The 15,880-nt window shown below is 37.6% G+C and overlaps 1 protein-coding gene across 2 annotated transcripts in view; it reads right to left on the bottom strand.

Annotated features, from left to right (window-relative positions):
- Window positions 1–15,880, bottom strand: part of TXNDC16 (thioredoxin domain containing 16) — a 96,733-nt gene that overhangs the window by 41,716 nt on the left and 39,137 nt on the right. For both annotated transcript variants that reach the window (XM_012180726.4, XM_012180728.4), the window contains exons 8-11: window positions 14,407–14,497; window positions 9,511–9,661; window positions 3,899–4,065; window positions 3,475–3,535 (exon numbers count right to left, since the gene is read on the bottom strand). In XM_012180726.4, the coding sequence (XP_012036116.3) occupies window positions 3,475–3,535; window positions 3,899–4,065; window positions 9,511–9,661; window positions 14,407–14,497 (470 nt within the window). The remainder of the gene's footprint in view (window positions 1–3,474; window positions 3,536–3,898; window positions 4,066–9,510; window positions 9,662–14,406; window positions 14,498–15,880) is intronic.

Here is a 15,880-nt window from a genome sequence, read left to right as displayed (position 1 = left end):
AAATTCTACCAAGTAGCATTGCATACTACAGAGAAATCATTTGTGAAAGGAACAGTCAATCAATGTGGCAAACTTCATTTTTGTCTTATTTTAAGAATTGTCACCGCTACCTCAACCTTCAGCAACTACTGTCTTGATCATTCAGCAGCCATCAACATCAAGGCAGGGTCCTCCATGAGCAAAAAGATTACAACTCACTAGAAGCTCAGATGACAATTAGCATTTTTTAGCAGTAACTATTTTTTAACTAAAGGTACATACATTAATTTTTTTAGACATAACGCTATTGCACATTTAACAGACTACAGTATAGTATAAACATAACTTTCATATGTACTGGGAAAACAGCATGAACTTTAATTCTTCTATAAAACTTTTCCCCAATAACAAAGTAAGTCCTATTTTGGAATCCTTTATCTAATAGTAAAAATAAAATAAAAAAACAGCTTCAGTAAGTATTCTTTTGATTACCTGGTCTAAAAGCAAAGCATAATGACCTCACAGTACACATATTTGAACAGTATTACAGTTCTCAAAGTATTTAACTATTTGGTCTTATAAAATATAAGTTAGAAGGAGAGGTTTTATAACTATTTCACAAATGAGAAAACTGAGCTGGAAGAAGTTAATTCAGTTATCTGGGCCCAGAACAAGTAGGAACGGAGTCAAGTCTTCTGACTCTTTAACTCAGTACTCATCAGTCAGTTCAGTTCAGTTGTTCAGTCGTGTCCGACTCTCTGCGACCCCATGGACTGCAGCATGCCAGGCTTCCTTGTCAAACACCAACTCCCAGAGTTTATTCAAACTCATGTCCATCGAGTCGGTGATGCCATCCAACCATCTCATCTTCTGTTGTCCCCTTCTCCTCCTGCCTTCAATCTTTCCCAGCATCAGGGTCTTTTCCAATGAGTCAGTTCTTTGCATCAGGTGGTCAAAATATTGGAGTTTCAGCTCAGCATCAGTCCTTTCAATGAATATTCAGGACTGATTTCCTTTAGGATTGACTGGTTTGATCTCCTTGCAGTTCAAGGGACTCAAGAGTCTTCTCCAACACCACAGTTCAAAAGCATCAATTCTTCGGTGCTCAGCCTTCTTCACAGTCCAACTCTCACATCCATACATGACTATTGGAAAAACCATAGCTTTGACCAGATGGACCTCTGTCAGCAAAGTAATGTCTCTGCTTTCTAATATGCTGTCTAGGTTGGTCATGGCTTTTCTTCCAAGGGGCAAGCGTCTTTTAATTTCATGGCTGCAGTCACCATCTGCAGTGATTTTGGAGCCCCCCAATAAAGTCTCTCACTGTTTCCATTGTTTCCCCATCTATTTGCCATGGAGTGATGGGACCAGAGGCCATCATCTTAGTTTTTTGAATGTTGAGTTTTAAGCCAGCTTTTTTACTCTCCTCTTTCACTTTCATCAAGAGGCTCTTTTTTAGTTCCTCTTCACTTTCTAGCATAAGAGTGGTGTCATCTGCATATCTGAGGTTATGGATATTTCTCCCAGCAACCTTGATATCTGAATCCAGTACTCATACTATAGACTTATGCAAGAGAATTTAAGTTTAAACTATCTGACCATTTGTAAACATATCAACAATTTTTTAGCATATGTTTAAAATATTTAGAAGATATTCTGAAGAGTTCTTAATTAAGAAAAATTTAAGGAAATTTTTAAGAATTTAAGAAATTCAAAAATTTAAGAAATTTACAAAGGAAATACAGGTGATCTCACTAGTCAAAGTTATCAAAGACATGCAAATTAATATGGAAACTTTTTTTGTGTATAGAAATAATTTTTTTAAAACATTGGGGGGTTCATGTTTGGGAATGCATGTAAAAATTAAAGATTTTAAAATTTAAAAAATAAAAAACTAAAATTAAAAAAAAATAAAATTTTTGATATGGAAACTGAAAAATGTGAAAAGCAGTTAACACATGCACAAATAAATTATATATGTCCTTATAGAAGAAAAAAAAAAATAAAACATTACTACTCAGTACTGGCAAAGATGTATGAAGAACAAGGAATTCTAAATTCTTCTGGTAAAATAATATTTCTGGAAGGAAATTTGACTGTGTATTTTAAAATTCCCATTGACATGTACACACTGCTATGTTTAAAATAAAATGCCTTCCCATGGAAGAAAAGAAAGAAAAATCACATTCAGGAAAAAAAAAAATATGAAAGTCAATTAACTTCACACATGAAAAGTAAAACAGTAGAATCCAAAGAAAACAAAAACACTAATCTGAAAAGATATATGCACTCCAGTCTTCACAGTAGCATTATTTGCAATAGCCAAGATATGGAAGCAACCCAAGCGTCTATGAACAGACAAGTGGGTGAAGATGTGGCATACACATGCGATGAAATATCACTCTGCCATAAAGAAAGAGTGAAATTTTGTCATTTCCAATAACACAGATGGACCTGGAGGATATTGTGCTCGATGAAATAAGTCAGGCAGAAGAAGACAAATGCTGTACATTATCACTTATATGTGGAAGTTAAAACATAAAACAAATTAATGAATATAACAAAGCAGAAACAGACTCACAGATATAGAGTACAAACTAATGGTTACCAGTAGAAAGAGGGAATGGGGGAGGGGATTAAGAGGTACAAACTACCATGAATAAAATAAATAAGTCACAAGGATATATTGTACAGCATAAGGAATACAGCCAGTAGTTTATAATAAGTTTAAATGAAGTATAATCTATAAAATTTTTAAATCACAAAAAAGATTAATTAAAGTGGTTAAAGGCCCGAGCTCTGAAAAAGAAAAATCTCATTTAACAAAATTTACTTCTAGAAATTTAGCAAAGGGAAATAAATCAGTGATGCCCAAAACAGTGTTTAAAGGCAGGCATCACAGCACAATACCAAGTAATGAAATATAACTGTATGTGAAAGGTAGAATGTATATAGCATGAACCTAAATTTCTTTAAAAAGATGTATATGTAGATATACATATCGGAGAAGGCAATGGCACCTCACTCCAGTACTCTTGCCTGGAAAATCCCGTGGATGGAGGAGTCTGGTGGGCTGCAGTCCATGGGGTCGCTAAGAGTCAGACACAACTGAGTGACTTCACTTTCACTTTTTACTTTCATGCATTGGAGAAGGAAATGGCAACCCACTCCAGTGTTCTTGCCTGGAGAATCCCAGGGACAGGGGTGCCTGGTGGGCTGCCGTCTCTGAGAGTCGCACAGAGTCGGACATGACTGAAGTGACTTGGTAGCAGCAGCAGCAGATATACATATATTTATATAAATATACAAACATACATGGAAAAAGATTAACAAATGAAAATAACACACAACAGTTGAAAATATTAACAACAGTTATCTCTGAATAGTGGCAATTCATAGAATTTTCCTGTAATAAGCATACCTTACTTTAGGACCATGTGTATTAACCTCTTTTAAATAAGCACACGTTGTAGAACAATATAGGAAATGACCAACCTCTTCTGGTCTTCTGACGATAACATTAGTATCCTGAGGAATGTCCACTTCCGAAGAGTCCCTTTATCAAAATGGAAATAAATGTTATATGTTGCCATCCAGGAGGTCAATCTAAAATTGAACTGAAAATTTTATACTAAAAATGTTTATGAAAAAAGATTACAATTTAGTGAGTCTGAGAAATTTTTCATGTAAATACAGACCAGGTTTTCTATACTCTATCTTAATCTACACCTTCAATTTAGTAAAGTTTAAAGGTCTAAATATTAATCAAGCTGATAATTAATGACTTAAACTCAGCAACTGGCTCTTAACTATATTAGAATTTATTAGAGATTTGAATTTATTTACCAGTGAACACATTACCAAGAAAAATATTAGTGTCTTGCTAAATAGAGAATATACCATTCCATGTTTAAAATACCTTAACAAAAGTAGAACTCCAGCTTTTCCCAGAAGACGCCAAGCAACCCATTCTGCAGTTGTTCTATCAGCTTCATAAGTAGCTTGTTGACCAACAATAAAAACCAATGGTAATCCTAGTTGTAGATGAACAGTTGAAACTTGTCTAGGATCTCCAGCAACTTCGGTCTTCATTTAGAAAAAGAACAAAACGTCTTCACTATGTGATAATAATGTTCCAACATTTGGATTTAAACCCTGCTAATAATAAGTGAAAAAACAAGTCTGTGAAATAAATCCACAATTAACAAAAATGGTCTCATGGTTTTCTAAGTTTCATGCTCCCATGTACCTATATAATTTAAACTAACATGAAACTAACAAATTTTACAAGTAGTTATACAGATATTTACAACCATAAAGAATAAGGATATCATAGAGAAACTAAAAAAAGCAATAAATAAAACTGTGGTGTTGCTGAATAGAGAGATTTGAAATGAAAACAAAACACATAACGAATCCTTCCATATAAGAATTTAACATATATAATGACATATTACAGAACAATGAGGAACATCTGAGCTGACAGCAGCTTGAACACACATCTTACTTCACTCCTTTCAGAAATCCCAGGACAACTTCAGCAGTAGGATTTTTCAAAACAGATGAACATACATACATGAAGGGAAAAGAGTAAAGGCAGCAATGTCTTAGAAGCTAGAGAACAACAAAATCCTAAGCCATGAGAGGAAAGGATAGGAAACAATTTCACTTTAACTGCAGAATCCTAAAACTGCTCAGGAACTGTCAGTGCCTGGAGCCTCTGGAAGAGGGAAAGAAGGAGTAGAAGGGGAATGATGGCAGGAAGGCTCTAGAGTAAGAAAGAACAGACAAAACCTTTGGAGAAGCAGTTAGATCTCTAGATCGTCTTCCCTAACTCCATGAGCTTAGGCGACTACCCCTGCATCATACCAGAAGAAATCTGGGGGGACTGCAGGAACAGCTGAGTGTGAATACCATGCTCAAAGCAGAGGGACTGAGCAACCAGATGCTGAGACTCATTCTATCCCCTCCCTGCTCAGTTTCTGGTAGCTAGCAGCTAGACTTCTGTATTCCAGCAGAAAACTGGAAGATCCTTCTCTGGGGATCCTGAACAACCACAAGTTAAAGCCTAAAGCTACTGACACTGTGGCTCACCAAAAAGCTGCCCAGGTCCAACCACCCTATGGAGCTCAAAGTTAACAAGGCTGATCCACAGTCTCAGAATTTCCAGCCAACTTCTTTAGTTTCATATTCTAAATCATGAACGAGGAGCAATAAGCATCTGAGGAAAGCCTCTAACATGAAAGACCAGAACAAACAGAAAAACAAGTAACATGGAGAAAACAGATTATTCAGGAAGAAGAAAGGTTCAGAAAACCACCACGGATAAGCTCGAAAAGATGAGAAGATACTGAATCCACAAAATATGAAAACTAAAGTTGAATAAATCTGCCATAAAGTACGGCAAAAGACCGCTGGAAAATAGAAAAGATAATAAAATTGAGGGACTAGTTCAAGAGACTCAACATTCAAACAGGAGTCCCAGAAAGAAAGACGGGAGAAAACAGAAGGGAAGAAATCATGACTGAAATAAACACAGAAATTTCCCACAACTAAAGGAGCACGAGCTGCCAGATTGAAAGAGCCCACTGAGTAAAACAAGCATGGGGATAAAAGCAGATATGCACAAAGATGCTTTCTTGCAAATTTTCTAATAATAGAAAATCATTTTTCTAATCCTTAAAGTTTCCAGAGAGAAATCTGTATTTAGCTATGGTAGACATAATTCTAAGAGGACTCCCAAAATTTCTGGTGTGCTCATTTTAGATTATACCATGTAAGACGGTCACAGCACAATGGAGCAAGATTATCTGCTGGCTTTGAAGGAGAAACTTCCAATTCTTTTTTGAGAGGGCCACATGGCCAGAATCTGAGAACAGACCATAGGAGCTAAGAACAACACCAGCCATAAGCTAGCGAGAAGGTAGAAACCTCAGTCTCACAACCACACAGAACTGAATTGTCTAGACCTGAATGGGTATAACAGCCTGAAGGAACTGAAAAGCCTGGTTTCTTCTTTGAGTATTTGGAGAACCATAAGCAATTCAATATTAAAAAGTGAAAACAGGAATAGATAAGTAAGGCTGGAGAATTTGCAAAGGACCTGCTGCTAAGTCACTTCAGTCGTGCCCAACTCTGTGGAACCCATAGACGGTAGCCCACCAGGCTCCCCCATCCCTGGGATTCTCCAGGCAAGAACACTGGAGTGGGTTGCCATTTCCTTCTCCAATGCATGAAAGTGAAAAGTGAAAGAAAAGTCGCTCAGTTGTGTCTGACTCTTAGCGACCCCATGGACTACAGCCTACCAGGCTCCTCCGCCCATGGGATTTCCCAGGCAGGAGTACTGGAGTGGGGTGCCATTGCCTTCTCCGTGCAAAGGACCAGATCATTAAAAACCATGTATATCCTAAGAAAGTAGGCCTTCATTCTATAAATAATTGAAGCCATTTAGGAACTGCAAAAATTACCAGAACAAGATCATATATGTGTGTTTAAAATATATTACTATGCAAGCAACAGGGAGTATGAACTTAAAGAGAGGGAAATATAGGAATATAGACCAGATCAATTCCTATTACTAAAGTAGTACACAAGAGAGAAGAAGATAATAAAATTGAGGGACTAGTTCAAGAGACTCAACATTCAAACCTGGATTGTTTGAACCTGGATTAAAGCACTGGCTGTTAGAATGAAGAATTCTATTTCAGATCTAAAATCAGATGCAGAGAGATACAGGAATTGAGAATGATGTTCTAGGCTTCTGCCATGAGTGACTGGACAGTAAATCAACCAAGATAATGGAGCAAGAACAGATGGTAAAAGACAATGTCAGACACGTAGAGTTTAGGAGAAAGACATCTAATTAGTAGTTAAATATATGGGACTGTTGCTAAGTCGCTTCAGTCGTGTCTGACTCTGTGCGACCCCAGAGATGGCAGCCCACTGGGCTCCCCCATCCCTGGGATTCTCTAGGCAAGAATACTGGAGTGGGTTGCCATTTCCTTCTCCAATGCATGAAAGTGAAAAGTCAAAGTGAAGTCGCTCAGTCATGTCCGACTCTTAGAGACCCCATGGATTGCAGCCTACCAGGCTCCTCCGTCCAAGGGATTTTCCAGGCAAGAGTACTAGAGTGGGGTGCCATTGCCTTCACCAAAATATACAGGACAGGAACTTCAAAGAAAAATCTGACCTGAAAATTCAGATTTAAAAATCAAGAGTAGTTAATGCCATAGAAACAGACTGAGGGTGTGTTCTGAGCCCCTATCATTGTGTATGTAGCAAAGCACCCCAAAACCTAATGGCTTAAAATAAAAGAATCATTTCTGTTGTCCATATGTCTACAAACTCATCTCTGGCCCATGTTACATTTGTGGGGCATTTTGACTGGAGGGTGAAGGTTCCACTTTAAAAATGGCTCATTTACTAGTTAGCAAGCTATTGATGACTAGTATGAGCTCAGTCAGAGCTGTGGGCTGCTGCTGCTGCTGCTCCTAAGTCGCGTCAGTCATGTCTGACTCTGTGCAACCCCATAGATGGCAGCCCACCAGGCTCTCCTGTCCCTGGGATTCTCCAGGCAAGAACACTGGAGTGGGTTGCCATTTCCTTTTCCAATGCATGAAAGTGAAAACTGAAAATGAAGTCGATCAGTCGTGTCTGACTCTTAGAGACCCCATGGACCCTAGCCTACCAGGCTCCTCCGTCCATGGGGTCTTCCAGGCAAGAGTACTGGAGTGGGAAGCCATCGCCTTCTCCGGAGCTGTGGGCTAGGGGCCTCAATTTCTTTTCACATGACTTCTCCTCAGGCTCAATTTCACAGCAAAGTTGCCGGATTTCGAGAATGAGCCTATCATGATAATAAGATGCAGCTGTGCTACGTATCTACAACAATTAAATGTCCAGGAACCCTATCTGCTTAACACACAAACACAGAGATTCTCCAACCTGCATCTATTTTCATATGTTTAGAAGTGAAACAATGCATGTAACTGCAGTGATCATGCATTCAAAGTTTATCAAAAAGCCTGAATCCCAGCTTCCATTTTTATTAACGTTTATAGATAATGTTGACTGGTGAGTAGACAAAATCCTGAGAATTCTTAATATCTCAACATTGGCAGAAAAGGAAACGAGGATGGAGAGAAATAATGAAGAACTGTATAATGAACTCATGAGGGCTTTGTGGGGAAGTGGAAGATCAAACCAAAATCAGAGGATCTTCTCCCAAAGGACATAAGATAAATATTTCCCTCTCCCATGTGAACAGAAAGGAAAAAGACTCATATACTGTTTTGTTTTTTCTTAGTTGCTTGAAGTCAAAATCCAACCAAATAAAAACTGACCAAAATAAAGAACTCAAGAATGAAGCCAGTAGAACTGGGACTGATGAGCTCTGAATCTGTTTAAATACGAAAGCAGGGCTTTTTTCTTTTAAATGGGAATTATGATTATAGAACACAATATAAATACTATAACCTTTACAATGTAAAATAACACAAAACAAAAATCTGGAGGGCAAAGGGGAACTGAGATGGAAATATTCTCATCTTTTACACCAAGGAGCAAATCAATATTATCCAAAACGAAAATATACAGTTTTCTTAAAATAACAATTTTCACTTCTCAGTGTTTTCCATAATCATTTCAACACTTAAGACAGTATTTCCTAAACAGCCCTCTAATGATGAAACAATTTCTCAAAAGTTCCATAAATCCTCTAGTTTCTTATCAGTTTCTTTTTCTTCTAGTAAATTCAAATAAGATTAAATACAATGCTTTTTACTATAAAGTAGCTCATGCAATATATGTCCATGGATCCATTCATCCCTCTATTTATATGTATCCATATGAATGCAGAGATGACTGGTTGAACCTAACAGTTCATTTCTGAATGATGGGAACTGGTGGATTTAAAATTTTTCATTCTTTATACTTTGCCGCACTGTTTGAATTATTTATAGCACATATGCACAATTTTTATGTAAAAAGGATATGATGAGTGAGAAGGCCTATTGAAGGTTTTACATATGCTCAGGACAACCCTTTAAACATCCAGAGAGAAGTCAGTTGATCACCTACTGAGTCTAAGATTTTTCCAGTCTGACACTAAGGAAAGTGAGACACCAAAAATTCTATAATGCAAATATTTATAAACTTTTAAAACAGGAATCAAAACATTCACAAGAGGTCTTTTCTTAGCCTATGATGTAATCTTTGTGATCTTAGAATGGTCACAGTTCATTATAACCACCACAGAATAGTTCCACAGTTCATCATAACTACCATTATAATTACATAATGCTATATTGGGTTGTTCAAAACAACAACACTTCCAGGCATTAAAATATCATTTTATGAGTACACAGTTTATCCTCTAATCTACCTGTAATAAGGTACTACTCCTAAATCTGCCTAAATGAAATAAATATGTTCAAGGGGAAAAGATATACCTCATCTAAGTTAAATGCATATCTATGAATCAAAACAATAAATTTTACATACAAATTATCTAACATATTTAAACAAGACACATACCAGCAGAGGTGCTTCCATTGTCTTAATAAATCGATGAATGTTCAGTGTAGTCAGTGACTCTTTCATTAGTATTCTCCTACATGGCTGGGTCAAGTCCAAGACTGGTTTACAGTGAAAAAAGTAGAGATGTGGATATTCTATATCCTCAGGGCTGCAAATTAAAAATGAGGGACAGACCAACTTGAAGTTCAATGTGCGATTCTTCTACTATGCAGAAAGACATAATAAATCTCTTTGCCCTAAGCCTCGTGCTTTTGAATTACGGTTTTGGTAAAAGCCTAAAACAGTGTAACAAAATTAAGTGGCCCAAAGCAAAAAAAGAGAATAAAAGGAATTTTTGAGATGTATAAGCAATTTTTTTTCCTGAACTGTTTTATATGGTAACTTTTAAATTAGGTTAGAGACAGATCTACACAATTATTTTTAAATAATAGACTGTCACCTTGAGGACAATGAGATTACCTTAAAATATAGTTGCTTTTCTACAGCTATGCTAAATAAAGCTTTGTAACACAAATCTTCTAGGTTTAATTTAAACCCAAATCTGTTTTGAATAAACTTCAGCCAAAACATGCCTTAAGATAGACACCATGTGACACTTTGTGAGAGTTAGTGAGTCTGTATCTGAAATATTAGAAAACCCAGCAAATGTGGCTTATAATTTGAGTTTTGGCATTCCCTTCAAAATGAAAATTCAAAGATAAACTTATAGTAAGTAAGCTTTGCCAAAATTAAAATAATATTTTATAAATCTTCATATGGCATTAGTACAGTCTGGCAAAATACTACAAAATTTTATTTTTATAATGTTATTTTAATTATTGACACATGCTTCAACTGAGCACCAAGATTCACTACTTTTCATTAAAAAGCAATATCTAATAGATTCAATGATTAAAGAAATGATCACTCAAAGATTACTTAATGCTGACTATGTTAGGCCCTGTGCTAAATATAAAAGACTAAGATGAATAAGATATTTCACATCCTTGAGGGACATGGGCTAAAGGACATATATTTAGTAAAAAAAAAAAAAACCAAAAAACAAAAACATGGTTCATAAGGACTATAATACACAGGGTGCTATGAGAAACAAAGAAACAGTTCATTCTGCTAAAGTCAGGGAAGAGGAGGAAGGAAGGGGAAAGGAGGATCATCACAGAGATTAAAACCAGTAAGAGAATGACTTCTCCAAGAAGATAAGACCAAGGAGTATTTCAGACAACAGGAGCAATAGAGCCAAGGCCCCAGTCAAAGTACATAACTTTTTTGAGGGAAACCATAAACAGTCACATATTACTGAATGGGAAGTGTTGAGAGCAAGATGACCCAGCTAGGCTGGACCACATACCATAATTTATGAAATAATAAAATTATGTTAGAAAATTATCTAATCAGAGATCAGCTGGTTTGTAGGTAACAGAAACCAAAAAAGTCGGGGTAGGGGGAACTTACTAGTTTTGAAGGGTATCTCACAGAATACAAGAAAAATTCAATTAAGTGCATCAGAGAACAAATGTACAGATCGGAACAGCAAGAGTTCAGGGTCCTTCATTTTGCCATGAACACTTTTTAGCTCCCCACTCTTTCTGCCTTACTTCTACATAGGCAAAACATTCAGTAAGCAAGACAGTTAAAAGTGCTGTATAATCCAGTTTCTCCCATGTGCAATTCCAAGTTCCTGGAAGAAGACATCTCATTTGCTCAGGTAAGCCCATGGACTGGTTGACTCTAGGTCAGGTGGCCACCTCTGACTTAACAGACTGTGATAACTATGAAAGGGGTAACACCCTTCTTGGCCTATACACAGATACTTTAAGAAGGGAATATGGGGAGGTAGCAGAAAGTACTGCAAGGAGATCCAACCAGTCCATTCTGAAGGAGATCAGCCCTGGGATTTCTTTGAAAGGAATGATGCTGAAGCTGAAACTCCAGTACTTTGGCCACCTCATGCGAACAGTTGACTCATTGGAAAAGACTCATGCTGGGAGGGATTGGGGGCAGTCGGAGAAGGGGACGACCGAGGATGAGATGGCTGGATGGCATCACGGACTCGATGGACATGAGTCTGAGTCAACTCCGGGAGATGGTGATGGACAGGGAGGCCTGGCGTGCTGCAATTCATGGGGTCTCAAAGAGTCGGACACGACTGAGCGACTGAACTGAACTGAGCAGAAAGTACATGTGTCTCTACAGCATGCTACCTCTTTTACTACCCATCGTATATACCCTTTTCTTTTCTTATCATTAAAAAAAAATTGTTATTGGAGTTTTGTTGATTTACAATGTTGTGTTAGTTTCAGGTGTACAGCAAAGTGAATCAGTTAGACATAAACATATATCCTCTTCTTTTCCCACGTAGGTCATTACAGAGCATATACCCTTCTTAACCATTTCAAACATACTCAGGTCCAACATAACTATTACTATACAAGATTATCCAAAGTTATCACCCTGCAAGAAGAACAGTACCTAGAACACAGACAGCATTCAATAGATAATTGTTGAATGAGAGAATGAACAAAGGAAAGAAAAAATTTAAAAAAACAGACGGAAGAAAATTAATACTGTAAAGTAATTAACCTCCAATTAAAATAAATAAATTTATATTTTAAAAAAAGAAAAAATACATTCATCTCTCCTCCATTAAGTGGTGGGGCTTCCCTGGTGGCTCAGATGGAAAAGAATCCGCCTGCAATGCAAGAGACCTAGGTTCGATCACTGGTTGGGAAGATTCCTGGAGAAAGGAATGGTAACCTACTCCAGTATTCTTGCCTGGGAAAAACCACGGGCAGAGGAGCCGGCAGGCTACAGTCCATGGGGTCACAAAGATTTGGAAATGACTTAGCAACTAACACTTCTCCTCCATTAGGTGACAACTCAAAGCCATTGTTAACTACTTCACCTAGAAGTGATGTCATGTGCTTAGTTGCTCAGCCATGTCCGACTCTGTGAACCCATGGACTGTAGCCCACCAAGCTCCTTTGTTCATGAGGATTCTTCAGGCAAGAATACTGGAGTGGGTTGCCATGCTCTCCTCCAGAGGATCTTCCCAACCCAGGAATCGAACCAAGGTCTCCCGCATTGCAGGCAAATTCTTTACCATCTGAGCCACTGACTACATATTCTGAATCCACAGTCCTTCCCTACCACATTGGGGGCAAGTATGATTCCTCACCACTTTGTTAGCCATGAATAGACCTCTCCAATGTGCCATATACTAACAAATTTAGGAAAAACAGAATAACTGTTACGTTTTTAATTCTCATTTAAAAAATGGAGACAAGCAAAAATCTTTCCAGAATATTACCATGTTTAGTCATTGATCATTGTATAGTCTGGTCTTGCTGAACAGATCTGTAAGACAAATGAGAGGATCCATACCTTGCCAGTAAATATCCAACTCTCCCTTACCAATTGAGCTACAAGGGAAGCCCCCATATTTGAAGCATGTCACTGTTATTAGCAATTATTCATTAGCAGAAGATAAAGATGATAACAGAAGAGAAAGTACAAACAATCCTCAGAGAAACTGTGGGGCTACCCCAGAATCACCATGGGACTGAGAACAGGTGGGTTCCCCCATCCCAAGATGGGAATTTAGCAGTCTACACTGGCAGTAGCAAAGTAGCTGTCTAAACTACTGCTCATTGTATCTTGAGATGCAGTGACTACATATCATAGAGCTTCATGATACTATCAGCATGTTTCTCAAATTGTTAAGAATATTAATTCTTATACAAATAGTAAACATGCATCAAAGTTCTCTTTAACTCAATGAGGGAACTAGCAGAATGGCAGTTCAATAAGAAGAAGAAGGAAAAAGGAATGTTGGTTGATATTGTACAGAGCAATAAATTTTCTTTGCAAGTACTTCATTCTTGCCTATGCACTCCCAACAACCCCCCCCCCACATCATTTCACTTTATCAGTTTTCTATGCATTAACAACCAAATTTACCAAGCTGTAAAATATCTGGGATTTAATTGTGTGCGGTTTAACAAACAGTCACTATTTTCTGAGCGATAAAGAGGACTCATTAAAACTGTTGCATGGTTTTAAAAGAGTCACACAGTCACCCTTTTGCCTTGCTTTGGCTTAATTTTCCTGAATAATATTTTGAAACCAAACTTAAAAGTCTTTCAAATGCACTGCTGTTCCTATGTCTCTTGTATCCCTATATACTAACTGGAAGAAACACTTTATCCCTGGGTTGTCCAGCCAGCAAGAGTCCAAAGAAGGTCTCCACCTACAACTATAAGCTAGAAACTAGACAAGAAAATTAAACATTTGAAAACATCTGTTCAAAATTGTACTCAAATATATTTAAGATTTTTCTGGTATAGTAACTGATGGAACCCTCAAAGAATCTCTAGAGCTTAGTCATAAAACCTGTTATTTGATCCCCTATCTGATTACTGGGGTAGATATATTTCTAAAATACACATGACCACTCAAGGGATCACATCTGTGGCTTATCCATATTGCCTTGGTTCACCTTAGTTTAACATCACTTTTGTATCTTTAAGCTCATTTTAGTACAGCCCTTGTGGCTCAGCTGGTAAAGAAACCGCCTGCAATGTGGGAGACCTGGGTTCAATCCCTGGGTTGGGAAGATCCCCTGGAGAAGGGAAAGGCTACCCACTTCAGTATTCTGGCCTGGAGAAGTCCCTGGACTGTATAGTCCGTGGGGTCGCAAAGTGTTGGACACAATTGAGAAACTTTCACTTTCACATGATAGTAATGAAGAGGATTTCAGGTTTCATTCATATATTCACATCTGCTTACGATTCCTGTCAGATTAGTCCATGCTGTGAGAGTATGACAGAAAGGCTGAAAAAAGTAATGTGAAATAAGTGAAACTTAAAATAGTTTACTTATGTTTCTTATACATACCCAATACTTTGCAGAAGGGCAATTTCCGTAGTTAAGACAAATTGGTATGTGGTCCCATACACAAAAGCGGCTTCCATGACAGCTCTGTGCTCTAAAAAAGAGAGGGGAGGGGAGAGGGAGGAGAGGTTAGTTTGTGTGATTCTATTTTGAATACTTTCCTATACCCTTTTATGCTCTACTATGTTTAAAGAAAAATCCTTTGCAGGGATCCCAGTTGGGAAAATGCAGGCAGTTAAAGACATTTCTCCAAAGAAGACATATGGATGGCTAACAAACACATGAAAAGATGCTCAACATCACTCATTATTAGAGAAATGCAAATCAAAACCACAATGAGGTACCACTTCACACCAGTCAGGATGTCTGCGATCCAAAAATCTGCAAGCAATAAATGCGGGAGAGGGTGTGGAGAAAAGGGAACCCTCTTACACTGTTGGTGGGAATGCAAACTAGTACAGCCACTATGGAGAGCAGTGTGGAGATTCCTTAAAAAATTGCAAATAGAACTACCTTATGACCCAGCAATCCCACTGCTGGGCATACACACCGAGGAAACCAGAACTGAAAGAGACACATGTACCCCAATGTTCATTGCAGCACTGTTTATAATAGCCAGGACATGGAAACAACCTAGATGTCCATCAGCAGATGAATGGATAAGAAAGCTGTGGCACATATACACAATGGAGTATTACTCAGCCGTTAAAAAGAATTCATTTGAATCCGTTCTGATGAGATGGATGAAACTGGAGCCGATTATACAGAGTGAAGTAAGCCAGAAAGAAAAACACCAATACAGTATACTAACACATATATATGGAATTTAGAAAGATGGCAATGACGACCCTGTATGCAAGACAGCAAAAAAGACACAGATGTATATAACAGACTTTTGGACTCAGAGGGAGAGGGAGAGGGTGGGATGATTTGGGAGAATGGCATTCTAACATGTATACTATCATGTAAGAATCGAATTGCCAGTCTACGTCTGATGCAGGATACAGCATGCTTGGGGCTGGTGCATGGGGATGACCCAGAGAGATGTTATGGGGAGGGAGGTGGTAGGGGGGTTCATGTTTGGGGACGCATGTAAGAATTAAAGATTTTAAAATTAAAAATAAATAAATAAATAAATAAATTTTTTTTTAAAAAAAGGAGTTATAAAAAGTCTGTTCTAGTCAAGTCAAGGTAAGAGCAGAACAAAGAGGGAGTTAAAAATGAGTTATACTTGAAGATATATGACAAACCTGTGATAGTTTTTTCCCAGTAGTAGGGAAGAGAATATGAATTCGCCACACAACTTTCATATGTTATATTTTATGTATGAATATGTCTGTATGCTATTTATGGCTAATTTTTTTAATCAAATTTATTCTTATCTAAAAAGAGACAGTTCTATAAGGTATATTTTTTAAATGAACAGTTCCTCTACTCTTGACCCCATTTCCAATTTCCAAGGGACAACTACTTCCAA

This window comes from Ovis aries, chromosome 7 (assembly GCF_016772045.2).
Source record: "Ovis aries strain OAR_USU_Benz2616 breed Rambouillet chromosome 7, ARS-UI_Ramb_v3.0, whole genome shotgun sequence".
In the NCBI taxonomy this organism is placed as follows: domain Eukaryota; kingdom Metazoa; phylum Chordata; class Mammalia; order Artiodactyla; family Bovidae; genus Ovis; species Ovis aries.
Note: the sequence above shows the minus strand (reverse complement) of the source record. Positions and strands in the feature narration are given on the sequence as shown.